The 24,522-nt window shown below is 33.0% G+C and overlaps 2 protein-coding genes across 3 annotated transcripts; one reads left to right on the top strand and one right to left on the bottom strand.

Moving 5' to 3' along the window:
• Positions 1 to 3,871: 3,871 nt before the first annotated feature.
• Positions 3,872 to 7,555, bottom strand: LOC132190230 (uncharacterized). 2 transcript variants are annotated; one of them, XM_059605151.2, is made up of 5 exons: positions 7,498 to 7,555; positions 6,570 to 6,687; positions 5,496 to 5,710; positions 4,441 to 4,704; positions 3,872 to 4,016 (listed from the first exon to the last, which is right to left on the bottom strand). In XM_059605151.2, the coding sequence occupies exons 2-5, from the start codon at positions 6,657 to 6,659 to the stop codon at positions 4,007 to 4,009; spliced, it is 579 nt and encodes a 192-aa protein (XP_059461134.1). In that variant the 5' UTR covers positions 6,660 to 6,687; positions 7,498 to 7,555; the 3' UTR covers positions 3,872 to 4,006. The 2 variants fall into 2 exon arrangements, with proteins under 2 accessions (XP_059461134.1, XP_088375534.1); XM_088519408.1 differs by lacking the exon at positions 3,872 to 4,016 and having other exon boundaries at positions 4,215 to 4,704.
• Positions 7,556 to 18,663: 11,108 nt separating this feature from the next.
• Positions 18,664 to 24,187, top strand: LOC132190593 (O-Glycosyl hydrolases family 17 protein). The gene is made up of 2 exons (XM_059605629.2): positions 18,664 to 19,652; positions 22,861 to 24,187. Exons 1-2 carry the CDS (start codon positions 19,297 to 19,299, stop codon positions 23,981 to 23,983), a joined length of 1,479 nt encoding a protein of 492 aa, XP_059461612.2. The 5' UTR covers positions 18,664 to 19,296; the 3' UTR covers positions 23,984 to 24,187.
• Positions 24,188 to 24,522: the final 335 nt, after the last annotated feature.

Genomic DNA, 24,522 nt, shown 5'->3' with positions numbered 1-24,522 from the left:
AAAAAATCTATTTAGTTCGCGTAAAAAATACATTTTTAAACAAAATCACATCTTTCATTTAGGCCTTGTTTGGCAAAGAATTTGGGTTTGATTATAAGTGCCTCGTCAACATTGTTTGATAATTAAAGGAGAAAGATATAATACCTAACATTATTCTTTTAAAAATCACCGTTTTCAAACCGCATATTATGAAATTGCAAAACCAAACAAACTCTAAACCAATGACAAAGTTTTTTCTTCAAATACATTCCATTAAAAAATGTCATATATTCCTAGTATTTGAAAAACACATGATTTTTTAATAAAAATTTTCCAACTCTTTTAATGAAATTAATGTTATTAAGAAAAATATATGTTTTTCATATGCTTAATGGATATTCGACTTTCATATAAACTCGGTTGGAGGATCTTTGTCCTTAAATTCAATGCTTATTCAAAAAACTTAAACTTCTAAAAATAATTAAATTAATACTTTAGCACCATACATAATAAATTAAGTAATACTAGAAGTCATTATTGTGTCTAATAAGTTTCTCTTAAACACTAAAGTACTCTTTTTATTTTTATTTTTGACATGACAAAGAATCATGTGATCATTCAAAGATTGGCTTACGCATTAACAATTAATGTATTAATTAAATCAGTAAACAACTTTGTTAAGGTAAACCAAAAAGAAATGTTCAACACTCCCATGATTTGTTTAAGTGTTATCTTGGTATTCTCTTAGTGTCTTTCTAGTTCTAGGTGTATATTATTTTTTAAAAAAACAAAAAAGAAAGTATCATTTATTTCTTTACGAGGAGAACATTATGAGAGCACCAAGTATTTTCCATTTGTCAATATAGTTGTCCAATTTTTAGCGATTATCAAACGCTGGGATGAAAACTTTGAAACCCTATATATATATTGAAGAAGTATCTCAACTTGCATTCATACCGAAAATAGAGAGCAATTTCTCTAGGATAAAAGAGCATGTTATTCTAAAGTTAAAACGTCACAAATACAATTAAGAATTTATTCAATCTAAATCTTATCAATGATATTTTTAGTTGCGGCCTTTGCTAGCCCATGCGCAAAACCATTAATGTCTCTTTTGAAAACTCTTTAGTCCATTTAGGACCACTTTAATATCTTCCACGATCTGCACATACCTAATCCAAGACTTTGATCGCATTGACTACTTGCCCTAGATAAGTAAAGGGAAAGCATTATTGTGGGGCACGAGGATTGACATATTTGCTTGATAAAATTTATAAGGAAATGTGGCACTTTTTATCTGTTCCTTCCTCTTTATCAATCTAATTAATGTAGATATATATAAATGAGCTAATAAAATAATAAAATATATTATTTTTTTATTAACTTAAAATTTTGAAATCGTCCACCATTTATGCCGTGTCTTTTTCCAGGATTGATAGGGCTCTTTATCAATCTAATTAATGTAGATATATATAAATGAGCTAATAAAATAATAAAATATATTATTTTTTTATTAACTTAAAATTTTGAAATCGTCCACTATTGTTGTCGTGTCTTTTTCCGGGGTTGATGGGGCTCTTTGGATCGGATTGTTCAAACCTCAATCTACGTCCCTCCGTCAAACCCACCTCGACACGGGCCCCTCCACCACGTGCTCCGGCCCCACCCGTTTCCAACGGCTCCTGCCACTTCTGATTCCAGCAACCCACAACGGATAGTGACTGGCAGTCTGGCACTCCTCTGCGCACGTGGTTTTCTCGCACTCTAGCCAGAATCCTCTGACGGTGTTTTGTGGGATTTTGTGCCTTTGCTTTATTTTTCTTGTTGTTTCGATGTATTTTTTGGTCTAGGCCTTTGGGTTGAGGATGTGAATAATTTCGTAGTATGCAAGTCGAGGTGGATGGATATTGCTACCTATGTATCGGTTTGTCTGTTTAGAGCAGACCTGTTTTTACATCTGAAAATTAGTGGTTAGCAGATATTGATGTCATAGATTGGTCTTGAATGTAAGATTGTTATGTATGTATCTATGATGTTGTAACCCCGTAGTTTCGGCTATATGATTTTCTCAAAGCTTTATGCTCTGCGATGTAAGAAATTTATGCTCGTGATCCTTCTTATATTAATGAGACCGAAATGCTTTTCCTTCAAACTTAAAATTTTGAAATAAATAATAATTTAATATGATATTAAAATATATATTTTTGAGTTATAATTTATATAATTAAATTTATCATTTTTCTAAAACTTTGAAGATAAATCGTGATTTAAATATATATACGAAGTCTTTGTCGTTTGTCGTGATACATTGCATTTGATGTGCTGGCATTTAATTAGAGTAATCATATATATACATGGCAAGTGGTATATATTCGAAGGAGATGGGTCCAAATGTCTATAATCATGCCACTTGATGAGAAAGAAGCTTTTAAATCAAGCAACCAGCATCATGAATCGTGAAGATGCAATTTGTGAAATTATAAGATAGAAATTTGCTACTTTTAAGCAAATTTTTATGGTAACCGTTTAACTTCACACTCATTTATTATTATTATTAAAAACGCTCATTTATCATACTCCTCTAATATTAAATGATAGAATATATTTTAAACGTTTGTTTTTAAAAACGAGGAACCCATCTGAGGAGTCACTTTGTGTACTCAGTCTTATCGGGTAAACTTCAAACATGTGCAAAACACTTTCTCCATATGGATTGGGTAATACTCCTGAATTTGTTAGTGAGCTAGCCTCAAATAATTGTTTACATCCAAAGAGATTCGAACCTTAAACTTTATAAAATTGCCACCAAGATCAAAGCTATCATCACTTGAGCTAAGAGCATTCCCAACAGACTCCCTTATGGGAGTCTGTTCCCTATGTGTAGGAAATATGGCAAAAAAATCACAAAAAATGTCCCACAGCAGATTCCCTAAATGAGCCTCAACCATGAGGATCGCTACAGTAGAACCCAAAGTATAGGGTTCCACTATTGTGATCCTTATGATTATTAAATTCAAAAAAAAACATTTCTCTCTCTTCTTTACACTCTTCTCTCTCCTCTCTCCTCTTACAATTCTCTCTCCTCTCTCCTCTTATATATATAATATAATTAAAAAAACAAATATTTTAATGATATAGGGAATGATTAAGGGAAGCTATTGAGGTGCATTTTGACATAAGGAAGCAAAAAGTAGTTTGGATCCTTAAATATAGGAAAAATGACGAGGAAGCTGCTGGGAATGCTCTAACCCCTTCGTGTTATGTTATTTGTAAAACTAAAAAGTGTTTGTTTTGGTTTATTCTCTTGATTAAGAGTTTGAAGACTAATGTTACTCACCCCAATTTTATTAGACTGGTGTGATAATGTTCATAAGCTTTTATTTTATTTTATTTTTTTCATAATAATGATTGATCCAATTGATATGGACCTATCATATCAGTCTAATAGGATGAGTGTAGTAGTATGATTTTTGGCATTACCTTTTTTTTTTCTTTTTTTTAGTAATACAACATTTTATCTCAAGTATTACTTAATGCCGATGCATCAATGTCAATCAACTAACACTTCAATTTGTTTTTAAATAAATCTAAAGGTTATACAGGACTGCCACTTTAACATTATGTGATAGTTGTGGGATAAAAATGTGATTTTTAGCATTATTATAAGAACTTATGAATCAATGCCTTCAAAACGAAGATCAATTTTAAAAATTACACTTTTATCTTATTATTATCTCATCATATTATGTGTCAATGTCAATCAACTCTTACTAAAAAAAGATAAAAAATCTAAGAACCATATCAACAAAATAAAATATAATATAATTTTTAACATTATTCTCAAACCGAATTATAGATTATGACACATAATTGTGCACAAAATGACCCCCAATAGTCGATAGGCCAATCGCTATCTTACATTCACTGAATTATTAATAAGATTACCCAACTGGCAAGGCAGGTTGAAAGGGACTCTGACTATCGCATGTCGTTCTTCTTGCTCCGCCATGAACTCCAGCCCCGCCCCTCAAGCGAATCTAATGTATTTAAATTAGAACAAAATGAGGTAATTGGGCTAACCCTCTCACCAAGTTACCCTTTTTTTTTTAGAACAACCAAATAAAAAAGAAAAATGTTTCCCATATATATATATATATATATATATATGTGTGTGTGTGTGTGTGTGTGTGTTTTGCTCACAAGTAGTAGACTGTGAAAGTCAATATAGAAAGCAATGAAGACACTAAAAACAACATCAAATTAAGGAAAGCTGTAAAGCACAATATTGTTCACAATTATTAATGATATTAACAATGAACGTAGTCACAGATCCACTAGCTTCCTTATGACAACTAACCCATCCCCCAGCCTGCTGTACAAGCATCAATGACACAATTACTTGGTTTTCAAGCATCAATGACACCCACATCACATCATCATCATCATCACCATCATATATACCTTGAGATAACGTTGGAATGATCTGCGTTGACGGAGTCCTCATCGATGTCATCAAAGAAGTCATCTCGTGCATTGATAGCAAGCATAAGGGTAACCAACCAGAAGAGAGCTGCGTCAAGGGACGCAAAAGCCCCACCACCCAGGAGGCCTGTTTTAGCAGTGGGGCAATCTGTTTCCAGATTGTGATGCACAAATCGTGAATGGTGAAGTTGTTCTTCAATGGTAGGCCATAACAGAAATGTTGCCCCTAAACCAGTTGTAAACCTGGGTTTCACAATTTCACCACCATCATTATCCTCGCACGTAAAAATCTAAGCAAGAATCACGTGCTTCAAAGACAGATATGAATTTAATAATTAAATTGAGATAAAAGAATTTCTTCCAATCAAGTTTGGAGAAAAATTTATCTGTAAAACAAAGAGCCATATATATAGATAAATAGCAAAAGAGCCCTATTCACATCCGACCCAGCAAGTATTGACTTTTATTGTCCTCCTTTAAAGACAAATATCAATTTAATAGATTGATTTAAAATAATTTCTTCCAATCAAATCTGAAGAAAATTTTATCTATAAATAAAACAAAGAGCTACATTGATAAATGAGAAGTGCTAGGGAGCTAAACAAATGAACTCAGAAATTTTTTTAAACTGATGTGGCAAACAAAAGAGACAGAATTGCATTTTTTTTTTTTTTTTTTTTAATTTAAAAACCCTTGCCACGTTAGTTTGAAAATTTTTCGGTGTTTATTTGTTTGACTCTCTAGCACTTCTCTTAATAAATAGCAACAAAGCCCTATTCACATCTGACCCTTTTTACTACACGATTATCTTGGCTCAGGGGCAAAATTACATGCACAATTGGTGCTCCAAATAAGGTAGACCCTTCAACATTAATTTTTTACTCTCAAAAAGTTTTTTTTATATAGTTTTGCCCTCTTAAACTTAAAATTTTAGTTCCGCCCCGGCTTTGGCTAGCTAACCCAATAAAAATACATTATAAAGTAAATAAAATAAGAGGGTATATATGAAAGTTGAGAAGAGAAATGTTACTTACAAAGAAATGTTAAAGAAGACGGTAAAGGTAGAGCTTTTGAAGAGCGAGGAATTTGGAACGGATTTGCCTTTGTAAGGGTAAAAGAGTGACAAGTAGCCAACGACGGTAGAAGCTACAAGAAACGCAAATGAGAGATATCCCAAAGCAATTGTCGGGCTCGCTGGGTACTGGCAAATCACCACACCTTTACCGGGTATTGGGGTTCCGGCTGCAGGCTATCAAACCCAATTTCATCAACACAAAATCAAATTTATTAGGGGATTTATATATATACGTATTTGAAAACAAAAAAGACGATCCACATAGTCAAATGGTTCATTTAGGTTTACGATTTCAAAAAATCGTGATTTCAAAATAGTGATTTTAAACTGTAATTTGAAAACGTGATTTTTTTTAAATACGCAGTTAAGGGCTTGTTTGAGATTGTTTTTTTGGACCTCAAAAGTGCGTTTAACACCTTAAAAGCACGTTTGAACAAAAAAAAAAACCCGCTTTTTAAAAAAAATTCAAAGCGCTTTTGAATGTCAAAAAGCTTAAAAATGGTTAAAACGCACTTTTGACAAAAGCTTAAAAATGAAGCTTTTGCCCAAAAACATTTTTTTTACTTAAAAGCTCAATTTCTCAAACTCAATCCCAAACAGACCCTAAGTGTTTAAGCTTTTAAATTTGTGTGTTTTATTAAGATACAACAATATCACTCCGCTCATGTGAATGGCACTTGGAACATGTATCACGGAGTAAGATTTCAAATGTCATAAAAGCTTTGGCTTCCCTTACATGAGATGGTTTAAGGCTTGCGATTTGAAAATGTAAAGAAATCTACGTTTTTAAATCGCAATTCCAAATAATCTATGTTTTTGTGATTTGGATTAAAATCGTATTTGTTGTTTATGAAATAGCAATGACAAATGCACTCTAAGAGCCCATACAACTTGGCAATTTTGCAAGCCAAACACATATTTAAAACCAAAATTACAAAAAAAGGTAAATCGAATTATAATTTTGTCAAATATTTAATTGTGTTATAGAAATTTGCATATTTTGAAAGAGACAACGAAGAGAAGAGATAAATACCTTCTTAGTTTCGGCTACAATGCCCAATATGAAAGAGACAACCCCGAGTGCACCCACGACAATAGCCATATTTGTTGCAGTGACCGCCATGCTCCCAGAGACGACAAATTATGGGATGCTAAATCCATGCAAGATTCAACGTGAAAATTATTATGGAGATGAGACCGATTATAAGATTATGATCATAGCAATATGGCATACATATTTAGGATCGGTTGTCTAATTCGCAGATTTTAGACCGTCCATCCACTAATCGAGACAGATAGATTTCATAGAGATTGAATTGCTAACAATCTGGATTCCTTATCTACCATTGGACAGAACTAGGGAGCGATCTAGTAATTCAATCAGTAAATTGTTGGATCCGGATCCGAATACGAGGGGCGCGAGCCTCCGATTTTGAAATTTTTTTGTTAATATACATATATATGCCTCATGAAAATTAGGCTTTAACCCTATTAAAATTAGGTTTGATCTCTTGTTCATGCTTTAGCCTTGGAAGAAAAACCCTAATTCTCACATACAATTCAGGCAACGATTCTTTGCAATATCCACCATGGGTTTAGGCATGAGATGATCATGTTAATTAAAAATCAAATTTGTGAAAGAAACAAGAAATGAACTGAGAAAAAAAGAGAGAGAATTTGGGAACAATTTTGATAAACAAAGAAAGGTAACCCCTTAGGGTTTTTCTTTCTTCATGGAGCTGAATTCAAAACAAATAAAATTATAAGATCTGCTTAAAAAGAAAATTCAGATTGTAACAGGAACTCCATATCATATTAATTATTTAAAAAAAAAAAAAAAAAATTGGAATCAATCTAGGTCCAAAAAATTAACACAAAATGTAATAGTATTCAAGAGATTAATGAAAATAGAGAAAGAAAAAAAAGAAAAAAGAAAAAAAAAAAAAAACCATAAGCTTTACCTTGGCGTGTCTCTTTCAAGGTTGGGACTCTGCAGACTGCGAACGAGGTTAATTTGTTGATTATATATAAGAGATTAATGAAATACGTGAAGTATTTGGACACTTTTACGGCGTACATTCAGGAATTATTTACCTTCGTAGATTCAGAATCTTGTTGGAATTTACCTTAAATGGGATGCCACGGGCTGTCAATCCACCATTTTCTACCAACTGTATTTTACCTGTATTGTTAAGAGTTATTATAGTTTATGAGTATTCTAATTTCTCCCACAGTAATTTTGTATTTTTTTAATTTTTACCCACGTGAAGTCTTAAGACTTACGAGGTTTTTTTTTTTTTTTTTAGTTGGAAAGTCCACATACTCTCATCAAATTACTACTTAATTGATATTGTCCTACAAATTACTAAAACCTTGTTAATGTTCCCTAATAACAAAACTACCCTTAGTAAAATAAAAACAAAAAAAAAATACTAAAAAAAAAAAATCCAAGGATTGGCCAAATTTTTTTTTTTTAAAAAAAAAATCCCTTTTTATAAGAAAAAAAATTAAAAAATTTCGATTGAGAATTTTTTTATTTTATAATTTTTTTAAATAAAAATTTCCGTTTAAAAAAAAAAAATTCGTTTAAAAGAAATCGTTGCCCCATATGTCTCTTTATTTGTTTTCTCAATACCTTTCCGGATTTTTATTTACTTTCCTATGAAGGATTATCAACTTATCATCACCCCAACCTAAATGTTCGGTTTAGAATCAGTCAACTTCAGTGGTTAGCTGCCAGCTGTTTCTTTTCTGGCTTTGCTATTTGTGTGCGATCAAAGTCTTCACCTTTCGCTATTATTAGATATTTATTTCATAATTTATTTTCTTATCTTTTTTCCGAGCACTTATTGACAGACTAATTAATGCTCAAGAGTGTTTGTACTTCTATACATTGAACTTTTAGGAATAGGATCCTCTCTCCAGTCCATTGGAAAATATTTAATTCATGGCTAAGATTTCATCTCAGAAATCTTATGGCCACAAATAGGACACACATCCCATCAATAAAAATAATAATAAAATATTATTTTAAATTAAAAAAATTTAATAAAAAAATTAAGAAAGAAAAAAGAAAAATAAAAAGAAAAGAAGGGGGTGGCCATTTTGGGTAGGGGGTGGCTCAAACCACCCCCAATGGCCGGCCAGGGGGTGGCCGAACCACCCCCATGGCCTATGGGGGTGGTTCGGCCACCCCCTTTTTGCAAAAAAGGGGTGGCCGAACCACCCCCTTTTTGCAAAAAAGGGGTGGCCGAACCACCCCCAAGAGCCTTGGGGGTGGCTCGGCCACCCCCTATGGTGAAGCCACCCCAGACCGGCCGGCCATTGAGCCACCCCCTACCCAAAATGGGGGTGGCCGGCCACCCCCTATGGTGGCTAGCAACCCCCTTCTTTTCTTTATCTTTTTTCTCTTTTTTTTTTTCTTAATTTTTTTATTAAATTTTTTTTTAATTTATTATTATTTTTATTGATGGGATGTGTGTCCTATTTGTGGCCATAGAATTTTTGAGATGAAATCCTAGCCATAAACTGGATATTCTCCAGTCCATAATGGACTGGAGAGGATCCTATTCCGAACTTTTATCCCGACAGATATACGCGTCTTCTAAAATTATACGTATCTTTTAAAATTATCATTAGATTAAAATTTAATCTTTAATTTAATAATAATTTTAAAAGATATATTACTTTTTTAAAGAATAAAAGTCATATTTATAGTATTAATCAATGCTTAAAATTACATTTTTATCTTATAATTATCTTACGATGCTAATGTGGTGGTCACAACAAATCATTAGTTTTTTTTTTTTAATAATGACCGATCAAAGGATGAATTAACAGTGTCACGTTTAGGTGTTGCAATTTGTGTTTGCGTATTGGGCCAAACCCCTCATCTCTAAGCTCGCTAATTTCATATTGAATTCATGTTAAATTTGCGAGTTATGCAAAAAATTGCCAACTATAATCACAGTAATGTAGTGTGTGATAGCAGTATGATATATAAGATTACTCTTACTCTTATTGGTATGGCATTGCTTAAATAGTGTTGGTGTACAGAACCAACAATGACTTTCAGGATGTTTTCTAGGAAAGAGCTCCATCTGCAAAATAGGGAAGAAGTCATTAGAAATTCGCCGGTCCCGAAGGACCAGAGGAATTTCATCGTCCAAGTTAGTAATGGGCTTTATGAGGGAAGGTGAATCACGTTTTGCTCAGTGATAGATTGTGTAGAGTCTGTACCTCAAGTCTTATCTTTGGCCTTATACGCATACATTTTATAACCTTTTAGTGTCTTATAGGGTTTTCTAAAAGGGGTCATTGGTTGGTGCCTTTCTCTTAGAGTATTTTTAGTAGCCTCACCAAATTTTATTCACCAAAATAATCAAAAATACTTTCTTTCTTCTTTTTTTTTTTTTCCTATTTTAATAATTTACTTTTTTAGAGCACCCCAACAGCCTCATTATTTTAACAATCCACTTTTACTATTTCATTTAAATATTCCTTTTTCAAAGATTTGTTTATATTTTTTTAACTATTAAATGAAAAGCAAAAATGAAGAGAAGGAAATGAGTTGTTTAATCAATAGGTGAGTGAACAGTACTTTTATATTTAGTGAGTATTGTTTACTTCATTATTATTATTATTATTATTATTATTATTATTATTATTATTTTTTGTTAAAGTAGTGAGTCTGAAAATTGGAAATTTAAGCCACTTTAATTAAATTGCCTCACAAAAATAACTAAAAAATAGTTTTAGTGAGGCTGCAAGCCTGCAAGGAGTGCTCTTATGTGTCTCTTCTTTTTGGCCGTTAGGGAGGTCAGTGGGGTGTGAGAGAATCTTGTTACGCGAGCTGTTATGGGAGAAATTGTCGGTCCGCTCATCGATGCCTAAAGGAGTTGTGCTCAATCTAGGTGGGTGTGTGGATGTTAGCAGGTTGGTGGTCTTCGGGTTGTCAAGTATTTGGTTCGCCTAGTGGCTTAGGCCCTAGGTAATTTCTAAGTCATACATGAACTCTCTTAGATGATTAGTAAATTCATCCATATGAATTTTCTAGATTTGTGTTTGTAAGCCCACAAATGGGCCTTGCTTGGGTTTTTCGACAATAAAGTATCCGCGCCCTATAAAGAGAAATAATATACACCACATTTTTATTTAATTTTGTTGATATAGTATTACAAATAAGCCATCGTTAAATAATAATAATAATAATAATAATAATAATAATAAATTGTAAGAATTGATATTACTATTTAGCATTACTCTTTTTGCTTCAAAACATTTCGCTCTCAACATAAGCAAATATTCTACTTAGCCCAATGGGCCGCTGTATCCAAATTCTCTGAAAAGTATTCTTTTCTGTTATCTTTTCCATGACGGTTGAACGGATTCCTTATGTAATTTTCTCTTTGATGTACTTATAAAATAAATAAATAAATATGTATAAGAAATCAAAAGCATAACTTTCGGTGCTAAAAAAAAAAAACAAACAAAACAAAACTTTGAGAATGACAGATAAAAAAAATAAAAAACCAATTAAACAATATCTATAGAGAATCCCAAATATCAGATTTTAATAAATTTTAAATGTAATTGTTGGCGAGCACCCAAGTGAGTGACCTTTGGCCTTGTCACATCATAGAGGCTCAACTCAATTTAGGCCTACAGATGTGCATATTCGTCATATATTCTTTTCTTATTTGGGACGTAATGTCGTGTTGGATCCCAAGTCGCTGAGATCTCAAATAATTTATTATTTAAATGGTTAGCAATTTAGATAATAATTATAAATAGTTAGAAATTTTCATATAAAATCTATGTACAAACTCCTTTGGAGGTGAATATCCTAAATCATCCACCCGTGGCAAAAGCTATTCACATTGTTTATAGATCATAGGCGAAACTAGGATTTGAGATAAGGGGGACAGAATTTAAAAAATAAAAACTTTTAAGGATAAAAAAATTAATTTTCGGGTCGAACTCATAAAAAATTATAAAATTTAAGATAATTTTTTAAAAAAATTTGGAGTTTTTACAAATTTTGGGGAGACAAATAACCCCTTGGGTAGTGCCGCCCCTGCTATAGATGACTCTTATGAATATCTTTTTTTTTTTTTTTTTTTTTGCACCTATGACCATGAATTGGCTTGGAAATAATGGTTTTTTTTTTTTTTCTTCAGAAATGAGAAAAAAAAAAAAAAAACAAAACAAAAAAGGGTTACAAGAGGGAATCTTTCCTTCTATCAAGAGGAAGATCCGACTAAAAAAAAAAGAAGAAGGAAGCTTTACTAAACTGATTTGCGGCCCATTTAATTAAATTATTAGAGTCAAAATAAGCGTACTAGTGTTGGAAGAAGAGTAAGAGCATTTTTGAAATTGTATTTGAGAAATATAGTTTTTTTAAGTCAAAAAGCATTTTTTGGAAAATGTTTTATTTTTAAACTTTTGCCAAAAATGCGTTTGACTATTTTTAGAGTAAAAATAGTTTAAAAGTTCTTTTAAATTTTTTTTTACCAAACATGCTAACTTTTGTTTGGCACTGTTGTAAAATAAAAGAAAATAACAAGACAAAATAAAGAGGTTGCAATATGTGAAACTAGTTCTTTAGAAATTATGTATGATTTTTCTTTATTATTGTGTACTTTACATACTACTCAATACTTCATTTTATAGACATGGAATCATAATAAGAGGTTAATGAATATGAAATGATAGTACATGAATCAAAAGTAATTTTATATATTAAAAATAATTTTTAAATTCTTTAACGCAATTTCAAACTGGCCGTAACCAGCTAAAAGATGTCTAAAACCAATGATGAGATGTTCCGATATGATGAGGTGGTCATGTCAAAGGAATAATGCTATTTAACAAAAGGACTCTTCTCAAAATTGGTTAACCATTATGTGGCTTAGCTTCCAACAATGGTGGCGACACCAGTGGTGGTGTTGTTGCTTTTTCAGTAGATATTTTGTCTACTTTTGTTGAAGATGCTCTTATTACGGAGTTAGATTCAAAATCAAATCAATTGATACAAACTTTAGCTAGAATTTGCGCTTGAAAATCGACTTGCAATAAGACAAGTGTCCAAAAGCTTATATATGCACTATTAATATTGTACTTAAACCATGCATAACTTTTAGGATCGTAACATCAATGCTTTGATAAAAAAAAACTTTAAGTTGATAAAAATGATAAATTTTACCATTTAATTTATATTTTTAACAAAATTCTGTTTAAAGGTTTTTTTTTTTTTTTTTTTTTTTGGTTTGGAAAGTTTTATTTGATAAAGCTAAGAATCAAACAAATCTCCAAAACACCTAAACGAAAAACTAAACAATTACGCCTCAAAAAATACAAGCAACTATACACAAACAGAAAACTAAACTAATTAAGGACTCCTTCTCGCGGTCCCTAACTCCTACACAAATCAATTTTTTTTTTTTTTTAAAACAAAACAATAAAAATAGGAAAAAATATATATTAAAAAAAAAAAAAAAAGCCCTGCAATCTAACAGCCGTTTGCAATAGAGCATTAGAACCCCACAATGTTCAAAATGTACTAAAGTAGTTCATCAAACTACCAAAATGTATCAAAAAGGCCACTTATTTTTTTAGATTCCTATAATACCCCTATTCTTTGAACAAATAAAATAATTGTAAAAAAACAAGCAATTTTAAAAAAATACAAAAAAAAAAAAAAAAATTCCAATGGGCAAATAAAAATAATTTTTTAACAGAATTTAACTTCAGGGACTAAATTGATTTTTTTTTTTTTTGTTTAAAGAATATCTCAAGAACATTTTATTTTACTTTCATATGACATCAATCAATTTGTAATTTAGGCCAATTACAGTGACTAATTATTTATTTATTCCCCAAAACCTTTTTTTTTTTTTTTTTTTTTTTGTATTTATTGACCCATTGGTTTTTTTTTTTTTTTTTTTAAAAAGAAATTGTTTGGTTTTTTTTTTTTACAATTATTTTATTATTTTATTTGTTAAAAGAATAGGGGTATTATAGGAATATAAAAAATAAGTGGCATTTTTGATACATTTTGATAGTTTGATGGGCTATTTTATACCTTTTGAACATCGTGTGGCTCTATCGCAAACGGATATTAGTTTGTGGAGTTTTTTTTATATTTTTTCCTTAAAAAATTAACAAACAATTGAATTCGACCTTTTTTTTAAACAAAAAAAAAAAAAAAAAAACACTCTCTAATTAGTTTTTCGTCAAACTAGCTAGATTGAAGAAATTCTTATAATTTAGTCTACTAAACTAACATATCTTGTTAGAACATATATTTATTACAATTATTTTTAGTTTAAAAATAATATCAAATTAGTAAATTGAATTAAAATGTTTTTTTAAGAGAAACTTTGTCCCAAACAAATCTGGGTCCATCACAATCTTAAACAAGTAACAAAGGCCCATGAGGGGCCCAACAATTTAATAGGCGATCCATTTGTTACCTTTGGTGGGACCGTTGAATGTACTGACACGTGGAAGTACCTTACATATGTCAACAACCTTTGATATGGAAGAAAACTCATCTAAATATTTTAAGTTTTTTTAAGACTTCTTTTCAAAAATATGGTTTTAAATTGATGTGTCACATTCTTATTTCCTTATGTCTTTATTTGCTAAAAGAATATATTACACGGAACGTGACGGATTAAAATCCTTTACAATTTTAACGAAATTATAGATTCTCAAATTATGAAATTTATATCGAGACAGTCATAAATAATTTCCTTTCCAAAAGATTTTTTCTTCAGTTTTGCAAAAACGTATATTCTTCTTAAAACTAGACGATAGTTTTGGTTCAAAATTTTTTTATAACATAATAAACAAGAATATATTCAATTATCAACGGTAATATATCACATTTTTATTACGCGGTGTTGGGTCAAAGCTCGGCTCTCGCCTAGTAACCGCCGAACCTAGCCACCTCCAAGTGAACATAGGTCTCGAGTACGAGTGTCAAATGCTCCCAAAGGCCCAAGGGCCCATGACCAAGGCTCGTGTTGGAACAGACAAAGTAGTTTAGTGGCCCGTAAATATCAGCCCCAAAACTTTGAACCTCCATGTGTCAGATCCCCTAGACAAGCTACGTTCCTGGTGTGCATCTTCTCCCAAAACAAACCTTTGAGATCAAGGTCCGTCCGCTACAGTTAAATCATCAAGTACAATCTGTTCATTTCCCCTTAGTTCGTGCACCATGAGTTCCTCAACGACAATTCATCATTGCCTTCAGATCTGCAAATCCTCGGTATAAGTGAAAGTAAATGTCTGATCAAGAAAAAAGGAGCTGTCTCCTCACAGTAGGATTCTGTCAAATTTTCACCCCGTAATTTATTATCGGCATGGAAGTCATGGTACAGAGGACAGATGGGATCACTCAAGACCATCCATTTCCCAATCTCCAGCCAATCTCCTAAGAAAGAGGGACCCAAATCTCGAGGGTTGGTGGAAGGAAGGAGATATAAGGAAAAAGATGAGAGAGAGGCAAGGGACTTTCTTTCTCTCTCTCTCTCTCTCTCTCTCTCTCTCTATATATATATATATATATATATATATTTGAAATTCCCTTGAACGCATTGTAAAAAAAAAAAGAAAAAGATATTTGGGATCGGTAAACAAAAGAGAGGAATAATGAAAGACTTCTTTGGCTCTCCTTCTCCTTGAATTGAATTGAATTGAATTTCCTTTAAACTAACCAAAACAACACATTCCCACCATTTTTTGGGTTTTTTGAGCCAATGGCGGGCAAACTGTTTGAACACGTGGCATTTTTCAAATACAACCTAATTTCTGTAATTTAAGAATTTATAATTTCTTTTAAATTGTAGGGGATTATAATTCGAACGTGAAACGTCAATTTGAAATCAAATTTTTTGAAAAAAAGTGTTGAGAAAGTTTCTCAGCATAGAAAGGAAATCCAAAGTTTAAGTTTGTGTGGGTTGCTGAATTAGTGAGATTGGAACCATTGGATTAGATTCTGTTTGTTTTTATAAAGGAAACTATTGTGCTTGGATTTCAACAATGGAGGAAGACAACCTTGCAATTCAACATTCTTTTTAATAATCATTGTTGTCTGTCTCTTCGTGAACCCCATATGTTCGAATACGTATTAAGGGTGTTCTAAAGGTGATATGTTCTACAATATCCCCATGATTCTTCCCTTTTGTTTTAGCCAAACCAAGAGGAGTGGGAAAAAGAAAGAAACATAAAACAAAGGGGGGGCTTTCTTTACACTTAATTGACGTTGTATGAGATGCTTTGTTTTGAATTTTAAAGTAGTTGATATAAAAAAATTATTTAAAATAGGAAAATCATATATAAAATCCTTAGGTCAACGCGCTTTTATTAAAAATTCTCTGGGTATTTTTTTTTGGAAATTTAGTCTCTGGATAACTCGAAACTACTAAAAAACTCTCTACCGTCAATTTTTGTTAACTACCATTAGTCCACTCAAAACTCCCCATTTTATCTGATTAAAATATTCATTTTTTATTAATTTAATTTAAAAAATTATATTTAAAAAAAAAATTGAAGGGTGGCCAGGGGTGGCGGTCCCCCCAACCCCTATGGGGTGGCCATAAGCCACCACAGAGGTGGTTTGCCCACCCTTGGGGTGGCTTGCGGCCACCCCCAAGTGGTTTGGGGTGACCTGCGGGCCACCCCAAACAGTCCATGGGGTGGCTCGAGTCACCCCTTGGGTGGCGGGCCACCCCTCCACCCATGGGTTTGAGGCCACCCCCAACCCCCAATGGGGTGGCCACGAGCCACCCCAAGGGTGACTTGTGGCCACCCCCAGGTGGTTTGGGGTGGCCCGCGGCCACCCCATTGGGAGTTTGGGGTGGCTCGCGGCCACCCCATGGGTGGAAAGGGTTGGCAGCGAGCCACCCCAAGCCACCCAAGGGGTGGCTCGAGCTACCCCATGGGTGGCTGCAAGCAGCCACCCATGGGGTGGGCAAATCACCCCTGGGGTGGCCGAAGCCACCCCATAGGGGTTGGGGGGGTGGCGCTTAAATTTATTTATTTTTTTAAGATTTAATTTTTTAAATTAAATTAATAAAAAATGAATATTTTAATTAGATAAAACGGAGAGTTTTGAGTGGACTAACGGTAGTTAACAAAAATTGACAGTAGGGAGTTTCTAGTAGTTTCGAGTTATCCAGAGACTAAATTTTCAAAAAAAAAATACCCTATGAGTTTTTAATAAAAACGCGTTGACCTAAGGATTTTATATATGATTTCCCTTTAAAATATGCAACTTAATGTTAAATGAATGATAGATTGGTGTTAAGAACGGAAAATGATCATTTTCATTTCAAATCCCTTCAATTTCTTTTATTTAATGCATTTTGAGGATTCAGATCCCTTGAAATTCTTAAGGAAATTCTAGTTTTTGAAATTTCAGATCTAGGCCATCCATTTTCATCTAAGAGTTATTATCCTGCCACGTGTCCCACTACTAATAAAATAATAATAAATTTTTAATGATATTAATGATATTAATAATCATTATTATTTTATTAGTAGTGGAATACGTGACATGATAATGGCTTTTTGATGAAAATGAATGACTTAGATCTAAAATTTTAGAAACTAAAATTTCCTTAGGAATTCGAGGGGATTCGAATCCGCATTTGAAGGATAGTGTATTTAGTGCACTACTATCATTAAAATTTTTGGATAACACTACCCTTTAAAATGCACTAAATAAAAAAAAATTGAAAAGATTATAAATGGAGATGATCATTTTCCGTTAAGAACAACATTAGGCTACAGAGTTTTATGGATTAAGTTAATCAAATCCATATGGGTAATATTACTCCATTTTGTCTCGACTGACATGACATATATTTTAAGCACCCAACATAAAAAATTATTTAAAACACCTAAAATAAATGTAAAAATAGTGGAGAGTAGTGAGCTCATTTGGTAATGAGTTTTTTTTTTTTTTTTTTTGGAATAATAATAAAAAATAATTGATGTGGTATAAATAAAACAAGATATCAAAATTTTTTTTGTGACGAAAAAAAGTAAAAAGAAAAATTGTTTGGTAATTAAAAAAAAGAGAGAAAAAGAAAAAAAGAAAGAATGTTATTGCCAAACACAGGAGAGCACAACTCACACCACAGCGCTACGAAAAGAAAAGAAAAGAAACGTCAATTGGTCGTGCAATTTGGTCAGACATCACGCTAGCATTTAAAATGATGAGTGGATGAATGGTATGAAAAGGAAAGACTTTAAATAAATTTGTTTTGCTCAATTATTTATGCACATTAATTTCTATATTTCTCTTAATTCAACCATTTCTTTTTTTTCTATTAATATTAATCCCCTCTCCAAAGTAAGACCCTTATTTCATTTCAATCTCATTGGATAAGTACGATTTTTTTTTTTTTTTTTTTTTTGTTAATAAAAGGGTCAATTTTAAGGTCGATAAACACTACCACATCAATTTAATGAAATAAAGTTTATAAGGATAATACTAAACATCCCAATACTTTTTTTAAAATTCTTTTTTCAAATGATCTGGTCCATTCAATAAATAAATAGATTTATATATATTTTTTTCTTAAATAAATGTGGCGTCTAAATCATTTGAAAAAAAGAATATAAGAAAAAGTGATGAAATGCTTAGTAACCCTCAAAATTATAAATTAACGTATACAATTTTATTGTATAAAATTATGAACATAAAAGATTGAATTGAGTACCTTTATTATAATACTATATTAAATAGTTCTTAAGAAGTAGTTTGATCGGTTAAAGGCAATGTATCATGAAATGGTAGTTAATAATTTAAATCTCTTCCTCCTTTCTCTCTTCTTGTGGAGACACCTCAAAAGAAAAGAACTTTATTAAATGAGTAACGCTGTTAATCTCTTATTTTACTGAGTGACCGTGACATATTGTCTATTCACCTTTATTTTATTTTATTTTAGTTATAGCAACTGAAAGTTGGACAGGGCTGTAGCTGATTCCTGCTGTAGCATATTAAATTCGTAATTATTTGTGCCCACTGACTTGCTAAAAAAAGGGAAGAGATTGTGGCTGCTCACTTAACGTCTTTTTCCTCTTAATCTCTCTCTCTCTCTCTCTGTCGCTTTTTTTCTTTCAAAAAAAGTCGTTTGGTTGTGGTTATTCATCAGCCATAGTATAAGGTGTTGTATTATTGAGGCATGGCAGCTCTCTTCCATGCTTCTTTTTCAGCTTCTATCCAGAACTTTTAGATACCATGGTTTTTCTTCCTTCAGTGTTTCTGACTTCTGAGCTCTTTCTGGGCTCTGCTTGGATGCTTTCAAACACATCTACACATAGGAATTCCTTTTGTTTTCCGTCTTAACGCTACCTACTCTGCTTTCCTCATCTTTCTTTATCCAACTTTTTCTTTCCTACTTACCGAGAAAAGACACGCTTTCTCTCTCTCTTGTAAGACGATGTTTCCTGATTTCCGTATTGATTACTCTCTCTTATTTTATTGAAGACGTTCTTGCGCAGAAAGGAATAAATCCTTTTTAAATATCAAGGCTGCATTCAGTTTGAACTCTGCTTTGGCATCTTTCTGCCTTATATTATTGTTCCCCTCTCTCTCTCTCTCTCTCTCTCTCTCTCTCTTAGTTGGTGAGTAAAACCAACTCTGGTTTCCAACCCATAGCTTTAAATTCAGTATCTTATCATAAGACCCGCATAGTTTTTGAGCCTCCAACCACAATTTATATTCTATATTGGTTAAAGGGATTATGGGGTTGTTGAAAAGCATGGATTTTTCTGGGTTTCTTGTTGCCATGTCGTTGCTATTTGCTGTATTTTCGATGGGTTCTGTGAGTGGAATTGGAGCTAACTGGGGAACCCAGACAACCCACTCTCTGCCGGCTTCAACGGTGGTGAAGATGCTAAAGGACAATGGGTTTCAAAAGGTTAAGCTTTTCGATGCCGATTCCACGATTCTGGATTCTCTGAAGAATTCTGGGATGGAGGTGATGGTGGGTATTCCTAATGACATGCTTTACACTTTGGCTAATAGTGTGCAAGCAGCCGAGAATTGGGTTGCCAAGAATGTCTCAGCACATGTCTCTTCCAATGCTGTAGACATCAGGTATTTATCCTTTGCTCCTCTTCTCTTTCTGCAATTACTCTGCCTTTGCAAATCTTATCACACTGCTTGCACAATTTTTCACTTTTTGGGGGCAACAAAATGCTTGAGAAGTGTTTGAATGAATCACTGCCACACAAAATTACAAAAAAAAAAAAAAAAAAAATCCAGAAATCCTATTGTAGAAGAAATTGTGATTCCCGAATGGAAAAGATGTTACAGATTTAAGAAAAGTGGTCAGATTGCCAACACTTGCATCAGCAAACACACAGGAATAACAGAAAACAACTTCTCTGAGATAAAGACTTGTATGTGTGTTTCTGTGTCCTTTTTTGCCTGAAACAAAACATTTGAGATTAACTTTGACCAAGAACCTTGTAGACTAGGTCTTTGGAGCTATCGGGCCTTAATAGTAAATTCATAACTCTTAAGATTCCCACTAAAAGTGGAGTGCATTCATCCTCATTTTATAATGCTTGTCAATTATTTAAAATTTTCATTTTTATTTAAAACAAAATTAGGAACACGAAGACTTAACCGACAACTAGACAATCCTGTGACTGAGTTGACCAACTTTCTTTTGCCTAACTTTTCACAGTTTTTTATTTTTTTAATATATATGGGGAAAATTACAGTTTATTCCCTCAAAGTTGACAACGTTTTTCAATTCGAACACCAAAGTTTTAATTTTTGCAATCCACCCCCACAAAGTTCTAATTTTTTTCAATTCGATCAATATTATCCCAAAATTTCTATATTGCCCCTAATTTTTATTTTTTTATGAAAAAAAAAAAAACAAATTTGGGAGTGCAAAAATGGCCAAATGGCCCGAATTTTTTATAAAAAATAAAAAAATAAAAATTAGGGGCAATATAAAAAGTTTTGGATACAATTGGTCAAATTGCAAAAATTTGGAACTTTGGGGGGGTGGATTGCCAAAATTGAAACTTTGGTGTTCCAATTGAAAAACGCTGTCAACTTTGGGGGGGTAAATTGTAATTTTTCCATATATATATATATATATATATATATATATATATATATATATATATATATTGCATGTGCTAATGGTGTTCTTTAATCTGAAATCTAGGTCATTTTTTAACTCTTATGTTGCCCTTTTCTAATCTTTTTTAGCTTTGCACTTATGATTAGCATACAACCATCCTCAGGTATTTGCATCTGAACAAATGGAATTTCACTTATTGTTAAAGAATATTTAATATTTATGCACCTTTATCTTGCATCTCTAGGATGTTTACAATGAACAAAATAACTAAAAATCTGCGTTATGTGGCTACATTTTAATAGATTACCAGCTTGTTAGGAAGTGTGTTTGAAAAATAGAGCTTTTAAGTCAAAAAGTATTTTTTGGCAAAATGCTAAAAGTGCGTTTTGGCTATTTTTAGAATAAAAGAGTAAAAAAAAAAATCCCAAACAGGCCAGCTTTTGTTTGGCATAACATTTTAGGTACTAAAAGTATTTTTTAAGTTCTTAAACGCAATTACAAACAGGCCCTACAAAATCTGGACCTTAATAAATATCACCTAAATAAGCTAATGGCATTTACAATTACGTTCCCCCTGTGAAAAAGAAAAAAAAAAAAAACCCTTTTCCTCCCCCACATGTATTCCATATATACTCCATGGGCAATGTGCTATTCCTATTGTTGAATCTATCCAACCTCAGATTTCCTTCATCTGAAGATGCTTTTTCCCCCTTTATTAGCTAGATGGAACCTGTCCCTTTAGGGCCACGGCCTCACATTTTGCTATAGGTTCCATGTGCTTTCAAATTGTTTGTTGTTGCGCTGGAAATCATCTGTACAATAATTTAGATAATGGCTGCCTCTACTTTATTTTGCTTTATCAATTGGTGAACTTATGAACTTGTGATGAGGACCCCACGTTATTCTTACCAACATGTATGAATAGCTTTGATTTCTGGTTTGCTGTTCTGCAAAATTGGGAGGACTTATGATCTCAATAGTGACATGTATCTAAACAGTTGCTCAGAGAAAAAAAAAAAAAGGGACATATTTAACAAGTTCATGTTGTTATTTAATCTATTTTGTAATGATGAGATTTGTGTTGCTGGATTATAGCCTGGTTTCTGTGATATAAGATGCCACAGAATAAATTCTCTCCTTCTGTTCTAGTGAAGCTGAAAGAATATATACGTGATGTTACTTCACATCATTCTGCAACTTTAGTATTCCTTATCCCTAATGTAGCAGATAATGTATAAAGAGGCCCCATATAGATACTTATAAGATGCAGTCTTCAGAAAATAAAAACCTTGGATAAAAACACAGCTATTAAGAATAGGATCTACAAACAGAGTAGCTTCCTAGATAGCTCTTACCAGATTGTAAAAGCATCAAGAAAGCTTGGAGGTATTAAAATATTAATTAAATGATTAAATTTATCATTTCCTATTAGTTTAAGTATTTTGGATAAGTAATGATTTTGCATTATATCATAATAGAGATCATGAGTTTGAACCCTAACTCCATAACTTATCCCTCAATTCAGTTAAATATTCCTAGTGTTCAGCCTTACTTGTTGAGAGGAAGTTTGAGCCCACACGTGAGAAATTGTGTTAAAGTATTAATTAGATACTTAAATTCACCATTTGCTTGGGGCACATTTGGAACACAGAATGGCTATTCCATTAGGAAGAAAAATAATAGTTTTTATTGGGAATGAAATAGTCTTAGAATAGTCATTTTCATGTTCTATAAGAGAATGACTATTTCAAGTGTTAAGAGTATAAGATAAAGGTTCTATCCTTATTACTTTAACACCAAAGTTAGTTTATTCCATATTCTTCCATCCCTAATAAAAATTATTCATTTTTTTTTTCCTAATATAATAGCCATTTTGCGTACGAAACATACCTTTTTGGAATAAATTGTGATTTTACATTGTATCAAAATATAGGGTTCTGAATTCAAATCTTAACTCTACAGTTTACCCCTAATTTCAGTTAAATATTCCATGTGTTAGGTCCTACTTATTGAAGGAGAGTTGAGCCCACTTGTGAGGCAAGTGTTAAAATATTAATTAAATTATTAAATTGCCCATTTCCTGTTAACTTAAACTTCTCTTTCTTTCTGGTTATTTTTAATCCTATGGGCTTGTCTTGTTTCCTTCGATGTGCAATTTTATGTTTTCTGTTAATTTACCTTTCCATGCATTCTCTCTACAAGGTATGTTGCAGTTGGGAACGAACCATTCTTGCAAACCCTCAATGGAACCTTTGAAGGAATAACTCTTCCTGCTCTTCAAAATATCCAGGCAGCCCTTATAAAAGCTGGTTTGAGCAGTCGGGTTAAAGTCACAGTCCCCCTAAATGGTGATGTTTACACAAGTCAAAACAATATCCCTTCTCAGGGAGACTTTCGTGCAGACATCCATGATCTCATGCTGCAAATCGTTAAGTTTTTGAATGACAATGGCTCTCCTTTTACTGTCAACATCTACCCTTTCATCAGCCTCTATGATAATCCCAGTTTCCCCGTCGATTACGCCTTCTTTAACGGCTATTCCTCCCCCATAGATGATAATGGAAGAATCTATCAGGACATGTTTACTGCAAACTATGATACCCTTGTTTGGACCTTACAGAAAAATGGTTTTGGAAACTTGTCCATCATTGTTGGAGAAATTGGCTGGCCTACTGATGGAGATCAAAATGCAAATATCCAGTATGCTCAGCGGTTCAACCAAGGTTTCATGGCGCGGTATCTGGCCGGGCAGGGGACCCCAATGAGATCAGGCCCCTTAGATGCTTACTTGTTCAGCCTTATTGATGAAGATGCCAAAAGCATTCAGCCAGGTAACTTTGAACGCCATTGGGGGTTGTTTTACTTTGATGGAACACCCAAATACCAGCTAAATTTTACTGCAAACTCGAAGGGTTTGGTGGCGGCAAGTAATGTACAATATCTGGCCCGTCGATGGTGTGTCATGTCGCCGTCGGTGAGTCTCGACAATCCGCAACTTGCAGACAGTGTCAGCTATGCATGTCAAAATGCCGATTGCACTAGTCTTGGATATGGGACTTCATGTGCAAATTTGGATGCTCGTGGGAATGTCTCCTATGCATTCAACAGTTACTATCAGGTACAGAATCAGCTGGAGACCGCCTGCAAGTTCCCAAACCTTTCAGTTGTCACAAATACAGACCCATCAATGGGAGACTGCAGATTTAGGATCATGATCGACGCGCCTGCAGGGGTGGCGAATGGAATGGCGAGCGGAGTTGAATCACTTCAGCAGCCTGTTTGTTTGATGTTGTTTCTGTTCTTGTTTATCTGTACAATTCTGTGATTTTGTTGCTTTGTACAGTATACTACTGGCTTCAATTTTTTTTTATTTAAAAAAATTGGTGTATATAGACTATAATATTTCAGAGTTTTAGAGATTTAAACTTACACCCATGGTGCAGCCTGGTTGTCAAAGGCCGGGTTTTGGATGAGCCATAGATTCGGCATCTTGTGTTTAATTTCGCACTAGGGTTTTCTTGGATTACATGATACACAATTCTGATGGGTGGAGTCGTGTTTTACATGTTTACTCCCAAGTTGAGTCCAAAGAGCCCTACCTTGATGAAATTCCACAGAAAAAGAGAAACAGAGAAGAGAGATTTAACTTACACTTGATGTCTTATTTTTTGTCGCCACTTTCTATCCTTTCTAAATCAGGCAATCGAAGCACCCTATGAAGGGGATAACAATCATAGTGGCACATTATGAGGTCATGGAAACTAAAACTATTCATTCTTTTATTTAAGCCTTCAAGGTCCTTCTTGCCTTGTTAATAATCTCTGTAGGCAACCGTTTGACCCCATAGAGTATGATTCTCTCCAT

This window comes from Corylus avellana, chromosome 9, assembly GCF_965113065.1.
Source record: "Corylus avellana chromosome 9, dhCorAvel1.hap1.2, whole genome shotgun sequence".
In the NCBI taxonomy this organism is placed as follows: Eukaryota; Viridiplantae; Streptophyta; class Magnoliopsida; order Fagales; family Betulaceae; genus Corylus; species Corylus avellana.
This window is presented reverse-complemented; position numbering and strand designations above follow the sequence as displayed.